This window comes from Mobula birostris, chromosome 31, assembly GCF_030028105.1.
Source record: "Mobula birostris isolate sMobBir1 chromosome 31, sMobBir1.hap1, whole genome shotgun sequence".
In the NCBI taxonomy this organism is placed as follows: Eukaryota; Metazoa; Chordata; class Chondrichthyes; order Myliobatiformes; family Myliobatidae; genus Mobula; species Mobula birostris.
In genome coordinates, this window is record NC_092400.1 from 4010751 (window position 1) to 4034058 (window position 23308).

The 23308-nt window shown below is 51.3% G+C and overlaps 1 protein-coding gene across 5 annotated transcripts in view; it reads right to left on the reverse strand.

Annotated features, from left to right (window-relative positions):
* Positions 1–4071: 4071 nt before the first annotated feature.
* The window catches only part of LOC140190683 (RNA-binding protein Musashi homolog 1-like), a 206015-nt gene continuing 186778 nt past the window's right edge, over positions 4072–23308 (reverse strand). For all 5 annotated transcript variants that reach the window (XM_072247471.1, XM_072247472.1, XM_072247470.1 and 2 more), the window contains 8 exons: positions 18025–18107; positions 17756–17873; positions 16920–17000; positions 16695–16814; positions 13557–13622; positions 12374–12528; positions 7445–7515; positions 4072–6346 (listed from right to left, as the gene is read on the reverse strand). In XM_072247471.1, coding sequence (XP_072103572.1) covers positions 7474–7515; positions 12374–12528; positions 13557–13622; positions 16695–16814; positions 16920–17000; positions 17756–17873; positions 18025–18107 — 665 coding nt within the window. In that variant the 3' untranslated portion in view covers positions 4072–6346; positions 7445–7473. The remainder of the gene's footprint in view (positions 6347–7444; positions 7516–12373; positions 12529–13556; positions 13623–16694; positions 16815–16919; positions 17001–17755; positions 17874–18024; positions 18108–23308) is intronic.

Consider the following 23308-nt stretch of genomic DNA (forward strand, 5'->3'; position numbering starts at 1 on the left):
ACCACAAGACTGTGTGCTTAGCCCCTGCTCTACTCACTTTACACTAACGACTGTGAGGCTAAGTATAGCTCCAATGCCATATTCAAGTTTGCTGATGACACCACGGTCATAGGGTAAGTAAAGGTGGTGATGACACAGTATATATCAAGGAGATTGAAAATCTGGCCACAACAACCTCTTACTCGATGTCAGCAAAACCAAGGAGCTGATTATTGACTTCAGAAGAAGGAAACTAGCGGTCTATGAGCCAGTCCTCTTCAGGAGATCAGAGGTGGCGAGGGTCAGTACTGTAGCTTTAAATTCGTTAGTGTTTTCATTCTGGATGACCTGTCCCGGGCAATTACAAAGAAAACACACAGCACTTCTACTTCCTTAGGAGTTTGTGAAGATTAGGCATGATATCTAAAACCTTGACAAACTTCTATAGATGTGCAGTGGAGAGTATGTTGACTGGCCGGGTCACAGCCTGGTATGGAAACACAAATGCCCTTGACTGAAAATCCTACAACCACTAGGCAGCCGTCGATCCCAGGGGATCGTGGGTTTGTGCCTCTGGTGGACTGTGTCCTCTCCAGGGCTCAAGCCTGGGCAGGAAGATTTGAGGAACCGGCTGTTGCCCGTGCAGCGGGCTCTCCCTCTCCACGTCTCTGATGTAGTCCAAGGGAAGGGCAAGCGCCGATACAGTTTGGCACCAGTGTCATCGCAGAGGCTGCCAGAGTGAAGTTGTAAACAACATCAAACTGCCTTAGGGACCCCGGCTCCGGATTTCTTCCTCGGGGATTACTCCCGAAACCTTTCCCATGGGTGGCGATGGCCACAAGGCAGCAGGGGTTTGAAATCAGAGTTTTCCTTATCCTAGGCGGGCTGCCGTCCAAGGCTGACGACCCCCACCTGCCCGAAAAATCCTACAAAAAGTAGCGGATATGGCCAAGTCGATTCCGGGTAAATCGCTCTCCACCAGTGAGCGCATCTCCATGAAATGCTGCGGCAGGAAAGCAGCATCCATCGTCGGGGACGCCCGCCGTCCTGCACTCGCCCTCCTCTCGCTGCTGCCGTCAGGAAGAAGGTCCAAGAGCCTCGGGACTCGCACCGTCCACCGGGTTCAGGAACAGTTACCGCCTGTGAGAGAGACCGCACTCCTTCCGCTCGCATTTACACACACCCACAAACCCTGTCTTTCTGCTTGCGCCGAGAGTGCGCTTCAATGTCGCCCCGGTATATTGTCATAATGGGCCTTAAACCGTGCTGGTGCGCTGGGGTTGGCTTTATGCTGTCCTTTCCATCATACACAGCAGAACTTTAGTCATGGGGATGTATAAGGTAGAAACCTGTTTATTTTTGTAATATGATTATAACTACATTGTGGGCTGGACCATATTCTAATTCATGAGCAATCTGAAATGAACTTTATGGGTATTTAAAGATGGCATGCTCTGGTGCCTTATAAATGGGGCTCTCGCTCAGTAGGAGAGAGATATCGAACTGCCTGAACTTCACACTGGACAAAAATTGTATGGAACCATTCATTGCGTTTTGCGGTTTATACCACGGGTGATTGATAAGTTCGTGGCCTAAGGTAGAAGGAGTCAATTTTAGAAAACCTAGCACATTTATTTTTCAACATAGTCCCCTCCTACATTTACACACACAGTCCAGCGGTCGTGGGGCATATGGATCTTGGACCTCCAGAAAGTGGTCCACAGCAGGGGTGATTGATATGTTTGTGGTCTAAGGTAGAAGGAGATGAGTTATACAGCTCTCGTTACATGCACGTGCAGTTCAACTCTTTGTGTGAAAATGCATAAAGTTTGAAGTTAGTAACTCATCTCCTACCTTAGGCCACGAACTTATCAATCACCCCTACGACAGACCACTGCCAAATTGCCCTGGATGGCCAATCACAACCTCTCCCTGGGTTCTGCGTGCCCCTGGGTCCAGCAAACTTTCAGCGGCTGATGGATTGGATGCGCCAAGGTTGTGAGGACTGCAGTGTGACCCACTTTATCTACCGCCAGACGTGGTCAGAGCACCTGGGTCACCTGCACAGGGTCCCGGGGAATATTCATACCCCGATCTACAAAAATGTGAGTGGGCGAAATGGGAAATCGGAGACCTTGGCTACCAGCCGGGACGAGGAGAGGTTCAAGAACAGGTGGACAAAGTGGAAGCAATTGGCCAACAATCCTCGACCTGGCACTGAGAAGGAAGCGTGGTCCTCCCTGGGTCAGGTAGGGTGCTATCGCGGGTTTATTCCCCAATTTCCCACTCCGGCCGCACTTCCGATTCATCTTAGTGGAAAGCTTGCAAGGAACCGAGTGACGCGGACAAGTGAGTGTGAAAACACTTCTCAGGCCATTGAAGCTCTCCTGCATTCTTCCTCAGTGCTTCCGAGCAAAGACTTTGACAAACGGATCATTGTGCAGGCGCATGTGTCAGAAGTGGGCATTGGAGCAGAGCTGGTCCAAGAACCCGGAGAAGCGCGACCTGTCCTTCACCCCCGCCAAAAATCTCTCCCAAAGGAAACCAGGTGTTGCACCATTGCAAAGGATTGTCTGGCCATTAAGTGGCTCCTTCACCCCTCCGGTACCACCTCCTTGGCAGGGACTGTCCCCTTCACACAGACCACAGGGCGCTGATACGGATTCAGTGAGGGACTGTAATGTCAAGAGTGACACGGTGGTATCTGGAGCTCCAACCCTTCAAAATCTGCGTCCACCACAAAGCAGGGAAAGGAAACGGTACTGCGGACTACCTGTCTCGGCTGCCGAGCATCGTCGCCACGGAAGAGGAGGATTGGTAATGTGATAGGACGCACTCCTTACACACGCGTATTCACACACAGACACGCACAAGCATTGCCTTGTCACTCTGCTGACTGTGCACCCTTCAATGTCTTCCCCTGCATATTCGTGTGAGAATGTGTATCTGAGAATGTGCATGTGTGTCTCAGTGTGAGAATGTGTGTGTGTGTGTCTGTGTGAGAATGTGTCTCAGTGTGAGAATGTGTCTGTGTAAGAATGTGTCTGTGTGAGAATGTGTGTCTGTGTGAGAATGTGTGTCTGTGAGTGAGAATCTGTGAGTGATGTATGTGTGCATTCACACGCATGTGTTACGTGTATGTACACTTGTGAGAGTGTGTGTACACAATTGCACACATACACTGGGATTTCAGAGCTCTCGAATGTGGAGCAAGTGTCAGATGAGCAATGACCAAAAGGCGATGGGGAGTGATGGGAGATGATGTGGTCTGTAACTCTGTCCTGTCCATTCTGAAGCCTCTGTGGCTGTTTTACTTCCATCTCAGATGAGAGGCTTTGGTCTTCAAGTTTGCTCCAGCAGTGCCCCTCAGAATGAATATGCAAAGATCCAAGTCAGTCGGCCTGGAAGCTGCTGGGTTGGTCAGCTGTAGGTCAGACCAGAGAATATTAGGGGCAGCATAGTGCCAGCTGTTGGGTTGCCTGACAACTAAACCCATTACAGGTATTGGAGGGAGCATGACAGCCAGCACCCTGGGCTGTATCTGATCCCGGGGTACCTTGCTCCTCATTAACTCCTCCACCGCCTCCCACCACTTTCCCCCGTTTGGACCACTTGTGGTCACTTGGCATGGCCAGACCCCAGTTCCATTGGGAAGGTTACATGGACGGAATGAGGCAGTTGTGGCCCAGAAGCCACCAAGCCTTGTGCCTGGTCAGAATTAAGCTTTTATCAGGGCTCTGGTCTGATCAGCATGGGAACAGGCTGTTAGCAGTCTGACAGCTGTGGGAGTGAAAACACTGGTGCTTCTCAAAGCCATAAGCCTCATCATTGCACCATTGAAGGTCAGTGTCAACAAGGGAAGGAACCATGCACGAGGGAGTTCTCATAATCCAAAATAAAAACCACAGATACTGGAAATCTGAAATATAAACGGATGGTCTAAACACTCAGCAGGCCAAGCAGCGCCTGTGGAAACAGGAACGTTTAATGTTTCAAGTTCAAAACTCTCTCCTCTGAAATTCTGACCTGTCGACTGATCAGACCCAAAGTTAGGGGAGGGAGGGCTACAGCAGAGAGACTGGGAGGCACACGGAAAGTTTCAAATAATTTATTAGGAATTTTAAATGAAATCTGAAAAAGGGTTACAGAGCCAGAGATGACATTTCTCAAATTGCAATAACTTACTGGCAAAAAAAAATAGACAAACGTAAAAAGGATTAAAAAGCGAAAACTTCTGCCTGGCAGTAGAATGCATCGGGGAGCAAGACATTATTTACCAAACACCACTTCATCTAGAAGAGAAAAATAGAAATCAGAAAAAAATGTTCTCCCCGGATGCATTTTCACAAATAGCATTTATTGCTGTTACAAACAAGGTGTTTGCATTTCCAGTAGTGTTTATTGATTAAAAATCAAGAGCAAAGCTAGCAAGTCTCCACAGATCGGTCAGCCTCTCCACTGACTCAGGACAAGAAATGATCCTGGAATAAACCAACAGAGAATTGCAGCATTTAATGCGCTCTCATTTTCCTTTTTTAAAAAAAAACAGATTTCTGTTTTATTTTCTTTTCACTGTAAGCACTAAACTGGCCGTAACCTTTTTAAAAAAAATCTGCCCCTGGACCTTTCATTCTCTCTCTAAAACACGTTAATTAAAAAAGTATTTTACAATAGTTCAAGGTAACAAGTTCCATCTGTGAATATGTCATATATTAAACATGTTAACCCTTGCAGATAAGGAGAAGCCTCCTGTTGGATCAACGTCATTTCTCCTCCTCTAAAACAAAAGGTTCTAGCCATTGCTCTCCACATGCTCCTGCTCACAGGACCATCCCTCTTCCAGCAACACCTAAAGGATCCAGGCTCCTGGAAACTTTCAGCCCATGTCCTTTCAAACTGGCTGCCAGCGGGGCTGTGGTAATCACTCGGGCTTTACCTTCTTGCCACGCCTTCCATCACCCCCAGGGGCTTGGTGCTGGGAAATGCGGCACAGGGGAGGGCCCGGGATGACAAAAGAGGGCAGTGCTTCAATCCCACGAGTGTGCTTGCCCCTTCGCCTCACAGCGAGCGGAGCACAGCTTGGCTTGGCTCCCAGTCCTTGCAGAACAATCTCCTTTCCTCTCTCAGCCGGAGACAAGACCACGTCGGCTTTCCCTCCACGTCCGGTGCACGATCAGTTACCGAGGCCCATTGCGACTGAGCTGGAAGTGCAGGCGGTTTCCAAAGAAATGAAAAAACGAGAACTAGCCATGTCCAAACACTACAGGATACCGTTTCAAAAAATAAACCGGGAGAGTTGAAAGCTTTGTGGAATCGACCAGTTGAGGTAAAACAGCAGTAGCTATAGCAACAACCATTCCTTCTCAAAACCGGGGTCGAAAGTAGAGTCCAGGCTGGCCTACACAACCTTTATAGATATGTAGTTTACATGTGGATTTTTTAAATCTTTAGCAGCTTCATGACCCAGTGAGGTACCAGTCATTTTCATTATCTTTAACCAAATGTCCTTCATTTATATGAGAAGTTAGAGAATAAAAAAGCATCTCTACAGTAAATTAGCCCCTTAACGACAACGACTACAAAATCTGCTGGGTGTTAACTACAATATTGCTAAGTTACAGGGCTGTGTAAGGACCTGGAAGCTAACCTTTTCCCAAAAATACTACCGTACTCAAAAAAAAAACCTTTTGTGCAGAAGGCAAATACAAATCCAGCTTGTTCTATTTACATATTTTACAGAAACGTTTTATCCAATTTCAGAAAAAAATACTTTTATGATTCATAGTGTTTTTTTTTACCAAAATATACATTTTTGTCCTGCAGATGTTTTTTTGTTCCATGATAACTGGAATTCAGTGTTAATAGATGACATTTACAAAGAATATCAAAATAAATTGTATTTAGACAAGATTTCATTTTCTTTTGGAGTGTTTTACATTACCCTCTTTAGCTCTTACTCGTTTAAAAACAAGATCTGGCAAAAAAAAATGGTCAAAAATATGGAGTAAAATGTCCTCAGCAAAATGTTCTAATAAATCACACAACTCTCATTTTCAAAAGAATGCATCTAAACACTTTCAAATAAGCAACAACAACAAAAAGACACGGCTTAAAACTGATCAATCGTTAAGCTAAAAAAAAATAAAATAAAATAAATTACAAAAAAAAAATCAGGAGAAACAAGGAAGCGTAAACTTTAAGTGTTAGTGAAGGAGTGAGATGTTTTCTTCAGTTGGTGGGTTGGGGTGGGGTGGGGTGGGGTGGTCGGAGATGGGTTAATGACAGTAAGTCTATGTGTGCAGTAACATGATCACAGCTGCCTGAGCTTCACAACCCACATCCTCTCCGCGTGCTCACCGGCCAGGCCCTGAGGGGGGAACAGAAACACAGGGAGTCACAACAGACACAACAGCTGGATTTCTCACCTTTCCCATAGGACAGCGATCCCATCCGCCAGTCACATTTCCCTCTCGGTTGCTCTCGTGTGCCAGCACCACCCCGAACAATTCTCCTTCTGCCCACCGGATGTGCAGCTGCCAGTTAACCAATCCGCTCAATGGGAGGAAGCAGGGAGAACGTGCAAACTGCGCACCCTGACCGGACCCGGGGGCCAGATCGAACCCGAGTCTCCGGTGTGGCTTTCCTCACTGAGATCTGAGCCCCAGGGCTCTGGTGAACCCAGTGCCCCATGCTGCTGGAGTGGAGGGGAGACATCCTGCCCTCCGACTGCAGTGTTCCTTGGCCTTTTCTTGCCCCTCAGTGTCAGAATATCACTGTCCCACACGCTTTGACAGCTACAGGAATGGGCTGGCACAGGATCAGAGGTCCCAAGGTCAGAGAAGGCTGCTCCGGGGAGGGAACTGCAAACAGAAAGTTTGACAACTGCTTCCCTGAGAACGGGGGAACATCTGTTTCCACCCCCTGGTTGAAGGGCCTGGTGGAAAATTAACACGGGCAAGAACAAAGTACCTGCAGGAACAGAGCTGTGACTGCGGGCAAGATGGGAACCGAGGCACCATCTTCCTCTCCCTCCAACTTCAGCAGGTGCGAGAGGAGGGGAGGCGGGGCAGGGCGTCTCTCCAGCTCCATTTGAGCAATGTGAAGCCACCAGAGCTTGACACTTGACGGCCTTCCATCTCCGACAAAGCAGTCCACCCCCAACCAAATCCAGCTTCTGAACGTGGGGCTCTGCTCCCTGACTGCACCAACCCCACTCACCGACCATGACAGTAGACGCCTAGCAGAGGAACCACACGCTCCAGAGTGACCTCCACTCTGTTCAATTCCCTCCCTCCCTCCCTCCCTCCCATCACTCTGCTGACTGGGGTCAACTGACCCGGCAGAGGTCAGAGGTCAGAAGGACCGCGAGGGCCTCATACAAGGGTGGCGGTGGGTGGCTGTTCGAGCCAACGCCACCGCCTCGGGAAGCCGCGATTCGCTCCCCGCGTGCAGGACTGAACCTTACCTCCTTTTTCAGATTCACAGGCCCCTGCTTTAGTGGTAACCGTTTGTGAAAGCCGTGGCGATCAAGGGACCCTGGAACAGAGAAAAGGTGAGCGACAGACTCCAGCAGAACCCTAAATCACTGGTTACATTGCAGACGCTGCCTCCATTACTCCCTCCTCCTCCCCCTCCTCCTACTCCTACTCTACACGCATGGTACAAACGGGGAGGGAGTGATGGCCATCACCTCCACCTGCACCCGCTCTGCCGAGGCCCCGCTTCACAGGGTAAGCCCGACCTCACCCCAGGAGTACAGGATCAGCAGGTGAGTGGAAACATCCCAGCTCGGCCGCCTGAGGGGCCTCCAAGGAACATTGTGTGTGGATAAGAGACCCCCGGGTTCCTGGCCAGGCAGAACGTTCCGTGTGGATAAGAGACCCCCGGGTTCCTGGCCAGGCAGAACGTTCCGTGTGGATAAGAGACCCCCGGGTTCCTGGCCAGGCAGAACGTTCCGTGTGGATAAGAGACCCCCGGGTTCCTGGCCAGGCAGAACGTTCCGTGTGGATAAGAGACCCCCGGGTTCCTGGCCAGGCAGAACGTTCTGTGTGGATAAGACACCCCCGGGTTCCTGGCCAGGCAGAACGTTCCGTGTGGATAAGAGACCCCCGGGTTCCTGGCCAGGCAGAACGTTCTGTGTGGATAAGACACCCCCGGGTTCCTGGCCAGGCAGAACGTTCTGTGTGGATAAGACACCCCCGGGTTCCTGGCCAGGCAGAACGTTCCGTGTGGATAAGACACCCCCGGGTTCCTGGCCAGGCAGAACGTTCTGTGTGGATAAGACACCCCCGGGTTCCTGGCCAGGCAGAACGTTCCGTGTGGATAAGAGACCCCCGGGTTCCTGGCCAGGCAGAACGTTCCGTGTGGATAAGAGACCCCCGGGTTCCTGGCCAGGCAGAACGTTCTGTGTGGATAAGAGACCCCCGGGTTCCTGGCCAGGCAGAACGTTCTGTGTGGATAAGAGACCCCCGGGTTCCTGGCCAGGCAGAACGTTCCGTGTGGATAAGAGACCCCCGGGTTCCTGGCCAGGCAGAACGTTCCGTGTGGATAAGAGACCCCCGGGTTCCTGGCCAGGCAGAACGTTCTGTGTGGATAAGAGACCCCCGGGTTCCTGGCCAGGCAGAACGTTCCGTGTGGATAAGAGACCCCCGGGTTCCTGGCCAGGCAGAACGTTCCGTGTGGATAAGAGACCCCCGGGTTCCTGGCCAGGCAGAACGTTCCGTGTGGATAAGAGACCCCCGGGTTCCTGGCCAGGCAGAACGTTCCGTGTGGATAAGAGACCCCCGGGTTCCTGGCCAGGCAGAACGTTCTGTGTGGATAAGAGACCCCCGGGTTCCTGGCCAGGCAGCGGTGGCACTGATGAGGGCGCAGTGGATGCATGTTCCACTCAGGAGTGAAGGGCTTCTGCCTTCAGTCCAACACAGCTCGTAGCTTTGTGCTAGTTAACAAACCAGCTGCTGGGACAGACTGGGTTATATGTGACTAAAAACTAGACTCCCTTCCATAAAGCACGTGATCTGAAAACAGCCTGAAAACTGGGGATCAGTCCAAGAGGTGCCATTGCATCTGGTAAAACTTTTAACCATTCAGCCCGTACAGACTCCAAACAAAATGATCCTATCAGTTGCAAATCCCCTCACCTCCTTTCCCAGTGGCTCTGCAAATTCCCTCCTCTCTCACACAATTACAAATTCCTTACTCATTCACACAATTGCCATCGGCTGTTCTTGCAGCTCATCAACACCAGAGGCATTATCAGCAACAGCTAGTTCCCCTCCCCACACGGTCTCCGGGACGTTCTCCGCATGATCTCCGGGACAGGACGGGACGGGATGTTCCCCGCACGGTCTCCCGGACGGGATGAGGAAAGAGCCGTTACAGGCAGCAGCCCGGGTCAGGACTGATCCTGGGTCACAGGGGACGCGAGGCAGCACCAGCAACTGCTGCCCCCACCCCCCAGTGCCACACGAGCCGGTTTATTATTTGCACAGTGGTGCTGGTCACGAGTTCTGGGAGCTGGTGAAGATTCACCTCCGGTGCTGCCGTATCTCAGCCGAGCAGTGTAATGTGATCTAACCAGCCCCGGGGTCAGAGCATGAGCACAATCTGTGTACTGTCTGAGCACTTCCATGAGGAGCGAAGCAGCATCCATTGTTCAGGATCCCGGGCACGCTCTCTTCTCACATTGGCAGGAGGTACAGGAGCCTCAAGTCCCACACCACCAGGATCAGGATCAGTTATCCATGCTGGTTCAGCATGGACTTCACTCACCTCAACTCTGAACCAATTTCACAACCTAGACTCACTCTCAAGGACTCTACAAACTCAAGCTCACAGTATTATTTATTTACTTTTTTAAATTATTATTTGCATAATTTATCTTCTTTTGTATACTTGACAGTCTGTATTTATCAATAGTTTTTCAATCTCAGGTAGTAGGTGGTGATACACACGTACTTTGATAATAAATTAATTTCTGACCTTGACTTTAACTTTGATTTGCCAATGGCACAGGCAGACAGCAAACTGGGGCTTAGAGAGATGAGGTAGGTGGTGTGTGCCAGGGGTGGGTGGTGTGTGCCAGGGGTGTGTGGTGTGTGCCCGGGGTGGGTGGTGTGTGCCGGGGGTGGGTGGTGTGTGCCCGGGGTGGGTGGTGTGTGCCGGGGGTGGGTGGTATGTGCCGGGGGTGGGTGGTATGTGCCAGGGGTGGGTGGTGTGTGCCGGGGGTGGGTGGTGTGTGCCCGGGGTGGGTGGTGTGTGCCGGGGGTGGGTGGTGTGTGCCGGGGGTGGGTGGTGTGTGCCCGGGGTGGGTGGTGTGTGCCGGGGGTGGGTGGTATGTGCCGGGGTAGTCGTGTGTGCCAGGGGTGGGTGGTGTGTGCCGGGGGTGGGTGGTGTGTGCCGGGGGTGGGTGGTATGTGCCAGGGGTGGGTGGTGTGTGCCGGGGGTGGGTGGTGTGGTAGTTTAATTTGGCATCATGTTCTGTACAGACTTGATGGGCTGAAGGGCCTGTTTCTGAGCTGAACTGCTGTTCTATGAGACGGCAAAGTTCAAGCAAATGAAGCACATCGTCCAGTTGGAAGTGAAAATAAAAATGCATTAGCAATAAGGTCATAGAGTATCTCTACACTTGTACCTTAGCCTTCCACACCTTGTTCATCCACGTACCTATTCAAACATCTCCCACTTCCGCTGACAGCTCATTCCACACTCACACCACCCTCTGAGAGAAGTTATCTCCTCCTCGAATGTTTCACCTTTCACCCCAAACCTATAATGTCTGTTTCTGATCTCACCCAACCTCAGTGGAAAAAGCCTGCAGCATTCGCCCTCTCTGAACCCCTCATTATTCTGTATACCTTGATCAAATCCCCCCTCGTTCTCCTACACTCCAGGAAATGAAGTCCTAACCTGGTCAACCTTTCCTTATAACTCAGGTCCTTAAGTCCTGGCAACATCCTTACAAATTTTCCCTGTGCTCTTTCAATCTTGACAATACCTGTCCTGTAGATTAGGCGATCGAAACAGCACACAATACTCCAAACCAGACCTGACCAACATCTTCCGCTTCAACATAACATCCTGATTCCTCTCAATACTTTGACCTATGAAGGCCAGTATCCCGAAAGCTTTCTTTACATCCCTATCTACCTGTGGCACCACTTCAAGGAATTATGGATCTGTTTTCCCAGATCCTTCTGCTCAATCCACATCTCAGGGCCCTACCGTTTGTTCGTAGTGTATGTCCTACCCCGGCTTGTGTTCCCAAATGCAATTATCTCACAGTGGTCAGCATTAAATTCCACCTCAGCCCATTGTCGCACCTGGTCGAGACCATGCTTCCGGTTTTGATAGTTACCCTCGCTGTCCAGTGGCCCTGGTATTGGCGTCATCTGCAGACTTGCTGATCTAGGTTACATGTTATCATCTAAATCATCGATAAGCAACATTGAACCTAGCACCAATCCCTGCAGCACACGCCTCGTCGCAGTCAGAGAGTCAGCAATCTGCTATCACTCTCTGGCTTCTCCCTCTAAGCCAATGTCTAATGCAATTTACTACCTTATCCGGAATGTTAACCTTCCCACACAGGGTTGCTAAAGTCCATGTAGACATCATCCACTGCCTTGCTTCAGCTGCTGTGGTAACCTTCTTAAAAAACTCTGTAAGAGAGCTTAAACATGACCTACCATGCACAAAGCCATGATGACCATCCCTAATCGGGCCCTGTCCATCCAAATACTCATATATCCCGTCCGTTAGAATACCTTCCAATAACTTTCCCACCACTCAGCAGCCTATAATTCATAAAGCCTTTCTTGGACAACAGAATTATGAGCCTGCAGAGCTTTGAGGTGTACATCAGGCTAGCGTGCAGGGACAGCAGGTCATGAAGAAAGTGAATGGAAGGGGCACCCTGGGCTGCAAGAACACAGAGCACTGACAAGACCACTGTGTGCACAGCTGGCGCCTTCATTTAACAAAGCATGCTAGCGCTCTGGACAACGTTCCTGTTTACTGGTGGCTCGTCCAGTGCGATAGGTTCAACTAGTTTCTTCTGTATCCATGGCGTTTGGGGACAACTGGAGCAAGCGAGGACCTGAGGATGGGTGTGGAGACGTTGCTTCCTACAGTGGGAGATCCATGGGACTAGGAATCTCTGTTTAACAAGGGGATGCCCACCTACTGCAGAGCCAAAGCAGTTCATTTTCTCTCGGAGGTTAGAGTCTGGGAAGTTGATTCCTCAACAGGTAGCTGAGCAGAGTCTTTACCACTGAGATCAACAGATCATCGGCGGACACGGGAGAACAATGAAGTGGGCAGGAGGGAAGGTGGGGCAGGGGTTACACTGAAAGAGGGGCCAAATGGCCAGCTGCCGTTCCCATCCGATACTTACCCCGAGACTGTGGCCAAATCCAGTGCTTGGTGCAGGGCTGGCCGCACTGATGTAACTGCTGACGCCAGAGTCCTGGTTGGCGGCCCCGTACAGGTCAGCCATGGGGCCGGGGCTGGTGGTGCCCAGGAAACCACCGGTGCGGGTCGGGGTGGAACCTACCAAGGTACCACAGCTGTTACAGGAACCCCCCCCCAGAACACCCGCCCACTGACCCCCGACCCCAATGACCTCCAACCACACAGACCACTGTCCGCTGATCCCCAACCTCACTAACCTCCAACCACACTGACCCCTAACCCCAACCTCCAACCGCACTGACCAACCCCAATGACCTCCCAACCCCGATAACCTCCCAATCCCAATGACCTCCAACCACACTGACCCCTAACCCCAATGACCTCCAACCACACTGACCCCCAACCACAGTGCCCAACATCCAACGACCCCGGGAGAAGTGTCCCCAACGCCACCAACCGCTTACATCCGATGGCGGGCACATCTCTTCCCATCACTGCTGCTGACCCCTACGGGTCATCAGCACTGTGACAACTCTGATCACTCTCTACTAAAATGGACTTTTTTTGCTCTAATTGTGTTCTTGTAAAACTAATTTATTGTTTTCTTGCAAATGCGGTTCTGTTCCTGCGACGCTGCTGCAACTAAGTTTTTACTTGCACCTGTGCATACAGGCACTCATGCATATGACAATAAAGTCGACTTGAACTGAAACTCTGACCCCACCAACTGCTCACTGTGGCCCATGACCAAAACTCACTAACCCCTCCAGACACTGATGGTCTCACATCCCACTGACCACTTTCTGACCTTCAACTGCTCCAACTAACCTAGTAACCCCCAACCTCCCTGGTCACTTACTAACCTGGCAATCCTCAAAACCATTTTCTACCAGTCGCCCCAATATAAAACATCTACTGACCCGCCCAGCCTCACTGGATCCTTTCGGACCTCCAACTATATTCGTTAGCGACTGACTCTGTTCAGCCCAGACCCCATTAATTACTGATACTCCCCCTTCACCCAAACACTACCCGATTACCTAGTACATAGCCGCCAAGCCCAGTGATCACCACTGACCCTGCTGCTTTCTGACCGATCTCCCTTCCACAACGCAAAGGAGGGGGGAGGGTGCCAGGGGGCAGATCCAGCAGCCCCGCTCACTTACCTGTCCCGCGAACCACAGCCGCTGCAGCGGCTGCTGCCATTGGTCCGTACGCGGTGAGCGGGATCGCTGGGGGGGGTGGGAGAAGAGAGTGAAAGAGGTGCAGGGGGCAGAGGGAGAAGTGGGGACAGGGAGGATGGATGGAGAGAGGTGGAAGGGGGGGGGGGGAGTTGTGGAGAGTGGGGGGGAGAGAGAAGGAGAGAGAGATATTAGTGCCATACTGGTATATCTCCCACCCCATCCCTAATCTGGATGCTGGAGTCTCCACTCCAGGGCTGCCTCCCTGAAGCTGCCGGTCACTGTCAACAGTCAGGCAGTACAACCTTCTGCAGGGACCCTGGAGGTCTACCAAGAAGTCTGGAGGTCCAGCAGGGACCCTGGAGGTCTAGCAAGAAGTCTAGAGGTCCAGCGGGGACCCTGTAGATACTGGAAATTTCAACAACACACACAAACTTCTGGAAGAACTCAGCCAGTAAGGCAGCGTCTATGGAGGAGAATAAACAGTCGATATTTCAGGCCGAGACATTTCTTCCACTCTGTAGATGTTGTCTGATTTGCTGAGTTCCTCCAGGACCTTGTGTACGTTGCTGGAGATTTGGTTCCCTTATCCGAGAAGGGACGCTGTGGCACCAGAGACAATCCAACAGAGATTGCCCAGGCAAATTCCCGGGATGAGACAGTTGTCCTGTTCGGGAAGGCTAAGGCAGCTGAATCTGTGTTCTTCAGCATTCAGGAGAGTGTGGCATCCTCAGTCACACACAAAAGAACCCGAAGGACTTTGACATCCAGTTGTTCTCACAAAATGGGAGTGTCTCAAATGAGAGGAATTTTATCAAATAAGGCAGTGGTCATTTAAAACTGAGGCACTGAGAAGCCTCTCAGGGAGGCTGGAGAAACCCTGGGACTCTCCACAATGGCGACTTGTGGTGGATGATCGTGATGCGGACTTACAGTGGACGCAGATAAATATTTAAGGAGACGGGGGGCTCTGGAGAATTGGCACAGGAGGAGGAGCCGAGGCCCAAGTGGCTTGCTGCTGCTCCTCTTTTCTGTGTTTCCTTCTGGATCAGAGACACGAACATGCAACCCAGCTTGCTTGCTACCCAGTCTGTGCAGGGCGAGGTGGTGTTGTGCTGGAAGTCTGGGTGTGTGCACGCCGCGATCCGGCAAACAGCTGGTGAAAACAGGGTTATAGCTTTGTGAACCAGCCACTGCAAGATGATGGGCTGCCCAGCACAAACCTTACTGACTTGTTTTGTGCATTTCGCTGTATATTTTAACACACGTGTGACAGATAAAGCTCGTCTTCTAAAAGGATTGCTGCAATCTGGGCTAGTTGGTCTTGAGAATGTTTGGGGGCAGGCAAGATACGAGCCTGGAGTTCAGGTGTCAGTCTACGATTGAGGGCAGCAATGGAAATATTTCCTCTTCCCTTCAGCATCCCCTCACCTTATCAGAGCCAATAACTTGGATGGCAAGTTGCTGGGTTGTGACACCCCTGACAAGACAGGTGAGCAGCCAGAGGCTACAATGGGCATGAACACACACTAGGTGGCACCTGTACACCAGGTGACCATACCTATGGAGTAGGACACTTTAAGGAAGTGCTTGGCAATTAGTTCTTAAGACATTTGCAGACAGAAACTATCTGAACAAATGCCATTAAACTGCCTCCTCCTTTTAATAATCGAGTGACCACACTGGGTGGTACACATAGAGGAAGCAACTGCAAGGTACGTGCATCCAGCTCAAATATCGAAGTGCTCTGTGCCTAGCTCTGTTTGGGATTCAAAGACAAAAAAAATTTAGATGTTGTAGACTATTAGGAAAATGTTAACAGCCTCACTCTGCAGCGTGAATGTGCTGCCACCCGGTGGTGTGGAGGCTCATTCACTCTGTAGTGTGACTGTGCTGCCACCCGGTGGTGTGGAGGCTCATTCACTCTGTAGTGTGACTGTGCTGCCACCCGGTGGTGTGGAGGTTCATTCACTCTGTAGTGTGACTGTGCTGCCACCCGGTGGTGTGGAGGCTCATTCACTCTGTAGTGTGACTGTGCTGCCACCCGGTGGTGTGGAGGCTCATTCACTCTGTAGTGTGACTGTGCTGCCACCCGGTGGTGTGGAGGCTCATTCACTCTGTAGTGTGACTGTGCTGCCACCCGGTGGTGTGAAGGTTCATTCACTCTGTAGTGTGACTGTGCTGCCACCCGGTGGTGTGGAGGTTCATTCACTCTGTAGTGTGACTGTGCTGCCACCCGGTGGTGTGAAGGTTCATTCACTCTGCAGTGCGACTGCACAACTTCCCAACAATGTGACGGAGGCTTGTTCACTGACTGTTTTTATTCCTATCCATAGATGCTGAGTTCCTCCAAAATTCTGTGTGTGTTGCTCAAGATTTCCAGCATCTGCAGAATCTCTTGTCTACAATGTGTTGTACACAATGATGTGGAGGGTCATTCACTCCACAGTGACTGCGGAACGACCCAGCAATGTGGCTGAGCAGCCTCCCTCATCACAGTGATGTGATGTCGAACCCCTTTCACTCCACAGCCTACAACAGCATTGCCTGTGAATCTTGGGCCAAAGCCCTCTTCACATGATTTCTGCGTTGCCTATCGGTGTGGAGGGCCAACCAGACAGGAGGGGTGCTCGTGCCAGCTGTATTCTGGAGACCAATCTCAGCACAGGCAGACAGACAGGCAGCCACGCTACAAGTGTGCCTGCAGTGCCACCTGGTGGAAAAATACTCACACTACCCTCGGATAAAAAGCTCGTTTGCAACGTAAAGTCCAGTAAAAAGGGTGAAAAGGGTGAGAGCTCGCATTAACTCTCAGTGCCACCTATTCTCGGAGTAAATCCTTCCCAGCACACCGGAGACACGGCCTCCAAATGGAAAGTGGCACAAACTGGGAATCCAATTCACAGTCAGTAACCAGTTCGTAAAGACAGGCGTTATTTCCCATTGCTGAGGATGGGAAATGGTAGAAGTCGAGGGAGTCAGGGGCAGCAGAGTGGATGGGGCGCAGTTAATTCACTACTTAGAACCAGTGGTGCATAGCTCACCTCCTGTGGGCCAGTCCTGGAGTTAATTCACTACCGTAAGAGCCCCTCACCCCCCATCTCCCCCCTCCCCATAGCTCACCTCCTGTGGGCCAGTCCTGGAGCAACATCGATGGTGCCCACTGGGAGGTCTGTACCCCAGACTGTCCCGCTCTGCCGGCTGAAGAGGGAAGCGTGGTGGCAGGAGGCAGCAGTAATGGACCTGGGGGAGGTGAACAAACCAGGCCGAGAGTTAAAACACAACGTGCCTCCCGTCCGTCGCCGCGACAGTCAGGAAAGGAGGATTAAACTGCTAACTACAACGTACCGGGAAACTGGTAGGTGTAACCGGGCGCGAGGCCTGTGTAACCACGGCTCGCGTATGAAGCAGCCTGGAAACCTGGATACCCTGTGTGTGACAGAGAGAGAGGACAGTGCAAATCACAACTGTGCATCGACTACAATACGCACTCCAGCCAAAAATTAGTGGGGGGGGTGGCATGAGGGAGATAGGAGGTGTAGAAGTGAGGCGGGAGGGGCATTTAGAAACAGTATTGGAGGAGAAATGAAAGACGGGAGGGGAAGAGAGACAGTATCGGAAGAGAGAGGCAAGATTGGAGAGGGCGAGACGACCAGCATTGGAGAGGGAGACAGACAGCATCGGAGGGAGACAGACAGGATTGGAGGGGAGACGGACAGGATCGAAGGGAGAAGACAGGATTGAAGAGAGACAGACAGCATCGGAGGGAGAAAGACAGGATTGGAGGGAGACAGACAGGATTGGAGGGAGACAGACAGGATCGGAGGCGGAGACGGACAGCATCGGAGGGGGAGACGGACAGTATCAGAGGGAGAGACGAACAGGATTGGAGATGGAGGCAGATAGGATAGGAGAGGGAGATGACATGATTGGAGGAGAGAGAGGTAAAGGAGAGGTAGGGGAGAGAGGGAGAGAGGCAAGGTGGAGAGAGGTAACGGAGAGGGGAGAGAGACAGGGCTGGAGGGGACAGAAGGGGAGGGAGAGGCAGGAGGGGAGGGGAGAGAGGAGAGGTGGGAAGGGTCAGGAGGCAGGTCGGAGAGACAGGCAGATCAGACAGCCCGGAACAGAGAGCAGGACTGTGAGATTGTGATTTAATCTCTGGGTAATTGACGTCGAGCCCCTACCCAACATGCCTATTCCCAGCATGAAGGCATCCATCCCATAGGGCATCACTCGGGAACGTCCCCTGGCAGTCCCGGTTGGTGACATCACCTCCTTGGGTTGTGCTTTCTTACATTCCACCTGTCCAAGGCAAACAGGGCTGGTTACTGATCCAGGAGCCAAGCTCACCACTGCCCCTGGAGCCCCAACCAGTCCAGCCCACCACCACCGGGGTACACGCACAGACAGCTACCCCCTCCCTCCCTCGCCACGGCCAACCATCCGCACTCACCATCTTGTTGTTGATTTCATGGAAGTGGATCTCGCACACCTTCTCCACGATATCCTCGCTCTCAAAGGTCACAAAACCAAAGCCTGGAAGACAGACGGCAGACACTGTAAAGAGCTCGTTCTACCCCACCGCTCAGTGCCCGCTCCACAGGGAACAGTCCCGGGGAAGGGAAAGGGAATGAGAAAGAACACAGGAAAATAGGATGAGCAGGCCACTCAGCCCCTCCAGACTACCCCATTATCAGATTGGATCATGGCTAACCCAGGTCTCAGGTTCTTTTCATCTCAGTTCCCTGATCCGGAGGAAACCCACACGGTCACGGGCAGAACGTACAAACTCCTTACAGACAGTGGCAGGAAATGAACCTGGTGCTATAACAGGGTTACGCTAATCTCTATGTATCCGTTTACTCTAACCTGGAATTTTATACTTTTACACAATTATTTATTGTGTTGAATGTTGTTTGTCACGCCAACACACCACAGCAAATTCCTAACACGTGTAAACATACATGGTGAATAAAGATAACCTTTGGTTCTACATCATCTACATGATTACTGCAATTTATAACAAACATATTACCAATATAAAATTATAGAATGAGGTATATTTTATTAGCAATATATTAATAAAATACTTTGTTAATAATGTATTAATAGAAATAAGAGTCATGATTGTTATCATTATGATTCAATGATCTATTGAGATTGGCTGGCACGCTGCAGAGATCTTGTCCTGTTGGCTGTTTAGGCCTGTGGTCCTCGGACAATTTGTCAGCAGCTGACACAAGCTATCAGCTGGTCTTCAGCTCCTTTTGTGAGGATGCTGCAGGCAGCCCCGCACCCGGCCCGGGCCGGACAGGATCCATTGCCACGGCTGGGGAGGGAGCCCATGGGACACACACAGAGGAATCCTTTCATCTGCCAGTGAGTCCATAAAGGTCAGAGTTCATCAGTGAGGGCCAGCGCTTCCTGAATTCTCTTCACACAAATGGGAACTTCTCCCCTACGATGCCTGGGTTTCATACAAGAGACCAAGAGCTCAGTGTGAGACTCACGGGACAAAACGTGGCTGGAGATGGGAGTGACACTTTCAGAGATCTCAAACACTGGCCATCAGTCAGAGGGTCCAATAGCATCCTGCGATTCAGTGGGCTGGCCAGTCAGAAGGTCCAATAGCATCCTGCGATTCAGTGGGCTGGCCATCAGTCAGAGAGGGTCCAATAGCATCCTGCGATTCAGTGGGCTGGCCATCAGTCACAGAGGGTCCAATAGCATCCTGCGATTCAGTGGGCTGGCCAGTCAGAAGGTCCAATAGCATCCTGCGATTCAGTGGGCTGGCCATCAGTCAGAGAGGGTCCAATAGCATCCTGCGATTCAGTTGGCTGGCCATCAGTCACAGAGGGTCCAATAGCATCCTGCGATTCAGTTGGCTGGCCATCAGTCACAGAGGGTCCAATAGCATCCTGCGATTCAGTGGGCTGGCCATCAGTCAGAGAGGGTCCAATAGCATCCTGCGATTCAGTGGGCTGGCCAGTCAGAAGGTCCAATAGCATCCTGCGATTCAGTGGGCTGGCCATCAGTCAGAGAGGGTCCAATAGCATCCTACAATTCAGTGGGCTGGCCATCAGTCAGAGAGGGTCCAATAGCATCCTGCGATTCAGTTGGCTGGCCATCAGTCACAGAGGGTCCAATAGCATCCTGCGATTCAGTGGGCTGGCCATCAGTCAGAGAGGGTCCAATAGCATCCTGCGATTCAGTGGGCTGGCCAGTCAGAAGGTCCAATAGCATCCTGCGATTCAGTGGGCTGGCCATCAGTCAGAGAGGGTCCAATAGCATCCTGCGATTCAGTTGGCTGGCCATCAGTCACAGGGGGTCCAATAGCATCCTGCGATTCAGTTGGCTGGCCATCAGTCACAGAGGGTCCAATAGCATCCTGCGATTCAGTGGGCTGGCCATCAGTCAGAGAGGGTCCAATAGCATCCTGCGATTCAGTGGGCTGGCCAGTCAGAAGGTCCAATAGCATCCTGCGATTCAGTGGGCTGGCCATCAGTCAGAGAGGGTCCAATAGCATCCTACAATTCAGTGGGCTGGCCATCAGTCAGAGAGGGTCCAATAGCATCCTGCGATTCAGTTGGCTGGCCATCAGTCACAGAGGGTCCAATAGCATCCTGCGATTCAGTGGGGCTGGACATCAGTCACAGAGGGTCCAATAGCATCCTGCGATTCAGTGGGGCTGGCCATCAGTCACAGAGGGTCCAATAGCATCCTGCGATTCAGTGGGGCTGGCCATCAGTCACAGAGGGTCCAATAGCATCCTGCGATTCAGTGGGGCTGGACATCAGTCACAGAGGGTCCAATAGCATCCTGCGATTCAGTGGGGCTGGACATCAGTCAGAGAGGGTCCAATAGCATCCTGCGATTCAGTGGGGCTGGACATCAGTCAGAGAGGGTCCAATAGCATCCTGCGATTCAGTGGGGCTGGACATCAGTCAGAGAGGGTCCAATAGCATCCTGCGATTCAGTGGGCTGGACATCAGTCAGAGAGGGTCCAATAGCATCCTGCGATTCAGTGGGGCTGGACATCAGTCAGAGAGGGTCCAATAGCATCCTGCGATTCAGTGGGGCTGGACATCAGTCAGAGAGGGTCCAATAGCATCCTGCGATTCAGTGGGCTGGACATCAGTCAGAGAGGGTCCAATAGCATCCTGCGATTCAGTGGGCTGGACATCAGTCAGAGAGGGTCCAATAGCATCCTGCGATTCAGTGGGCAGGACCAAGGGGCTGACATCCTCTCCCTCACCCACTGGAGGATTGGAACCATTACTGACCTCAAACCCCAATGTACAAGAGGATAGAAAGAGCAATTCACACAGAGATTACACATTCACACCTTCGCCCAACAGCCACATTTTATTCTGCATTTCCCCCATTTACAATGCTCTTACCCACTCTGGGCAGTGATTGAGACTTTGAAGGATTGTATTTATCCCCAGGATTAGCCAGTCAGAATTCCCCCTCCTGCTCCTCTATGGTCCCACAGGCAGAGGGAATGCTGGGACAGAGACGTGATGCCTCTGCTGAGAGTAGCTTGCCAGCAGTCTGTCCAAATTGACCAATGGATGGTGGTGCAGTTGGAGCCAGACTCAGGAACACCAATGGACTCACAGTTCAAAGTTCAGAGTAAATTTATTATCAAAGGACATAAATGTCACCATATACACCCCTCAGATCCATTTTCTTGCAGGAATTCACACCTGATACAATGGTAAACAATGGAATCAATGAAAAACCACACACAAAACGAATGACCAACATGCGAGAGACAACAAACTGTGTAAATACAAAAAAATACATAAATAAGCAATAAATATTAAAAACATGTCAGCAACCAACGCAATTAACAGTTCACAAAACTATTTCTCCTTTTAAATATACTTTTACTGCTAATCTGTGCACATTTGGAGCCTGTAATTTACATCTTGAACATGTGTTTTTGGGCCAACTGATCGATCAGGCATTTTTGCTGTCTCCGAGGGAACTGGGTGTGGTTGAGAGGGAGTTTGGAATGAAACGTGCGGCCTGATGGCGGAGCGCAAACCAAAGATCGGCTACAATTCTCGACCAGCTCGCTGATTGAAGCACCGAACAAGATCGAAATCAATGAGGATGAGAGCAGAAAGCAAGCAGGTGTTCAGTACCGTCTGCCTGTGTTTGACTGGTCTCCCTCTCCGCTGCCAGAGGAAAGTACAGGACTCCTTCTGCATGGGCTGATGGGCTGAATGGCCTAATTCTGCTCCTATATCTTCTGAGTCTGGTCTTGGGCAAGGTTTGATCAGTGTAGTTTGTGGACTGGTCTTGTTTTTAGAGGACGCTGCAGTTTGTTATGTGTCTCCGGTTTCTGTTTACTCCTCGCTCTATTGCTATTTTGTGTGATTTTCATCGGGACTGACTGGCTCTGTGGCCTGTAGTCAACCAACGACACGGCGCTGAACTGAACTGAACTGAACTGAACTGAACTAAGCTCGACATTCCTGGACCGTTTCAATGACTCTGGGGTTTGACGTTTCATATTCTGTGTTTTTGCTGTTTGCACAATTTATTTTTTGTTTGCATGTGGGTGGCTGGTGTTTTCTCTGAACGGGTGGCATGCTGTTTCTTAGTTTCATGGCTGTCTGTGGGAAGATGATTCTTAGGGTTGTAGACTGTATACAGGCTTTGATTATAAATGTTCTTGAATGAGTCCTTGAGAAAAAGGGTCCACAGGTTGTTAGTGACCCTGCGGCAGATGAGGAAGCACTGGGGTGGAAGGAGTGGAAGCAAGAGGGGAACGAGGGGAAAGTTAGACATACTTTCATGCAGAACATTACTTCGTTAAAGGTTGCTCAACGTGGAGATGATGGGATACAGGAGAGAGGGTTTGACTCAGCGGGGTACGAGGGGGGTAGCTGATCTCTCTCCCAACCCCCAGTGTGCTATGGGGCTGTGAGTGACATGCCTGCTGGGTTTTCGAATTCTCACACGGCCCACGATGGCTGTAACTGTACCCCTGCTCTCACACACCTGCTGAGTCTTCCCCATCAATAATTCAGTCACCATTCTGTTCCTATGAATAATGCAGTATCGTACACTCAACCCCTTTGTCCAAAGCCACCTCCTTGCGTTAAACAACGAGCGGGGCTGTCCCCCTTCCTACCACACACCCGCTTTTCACCCCACGCACACCTGGTGACCGGGAAGTGGGGGAGGGAGCGGGGGTCGGTGGGGTTGGGGGGTCTTGCAGGATTCTCCTGCGCAAGTACAAGGTCTCGCGTGGCCAGTGATGACCGCACCACACCGCGTGCCCCCCCACCCCCGACCCGCCAAAGAAATAGGCAGTTCACGGTCATCTGTAGGAGTCCACACTCCAAGCTCATGTACAATGCGAGAGATTGCACCCCAGGTTTGAGCACTTGAAGGGGCTTCTCCTCGGACTCTGGGTAAACTTCAGCCCCACGTCACTGATCGTCGGTGCAGAGACGGTAGGGTGAGGAGGAGTATCGGTCAGCTTGCTCCTCGGCCTGGCCGTGGGCAGCGGGCCATCAGAGGTTCATCTACTGTCTGCCCCCCCTGCCAGACTACTGCCAAACCCAGGCGTCGCTGTAGAGGGGGTGCAGCCTACTGAGACCGGGGGCACTGCGGGGACTCTGGCCAAGGAGGACAATGTTTTAACTTGACCATCATGTAAATATTATAAAGCAGGGGTTGGGAGCAGATGCTACATTGATTCAGGAAGGGTTAAGCAT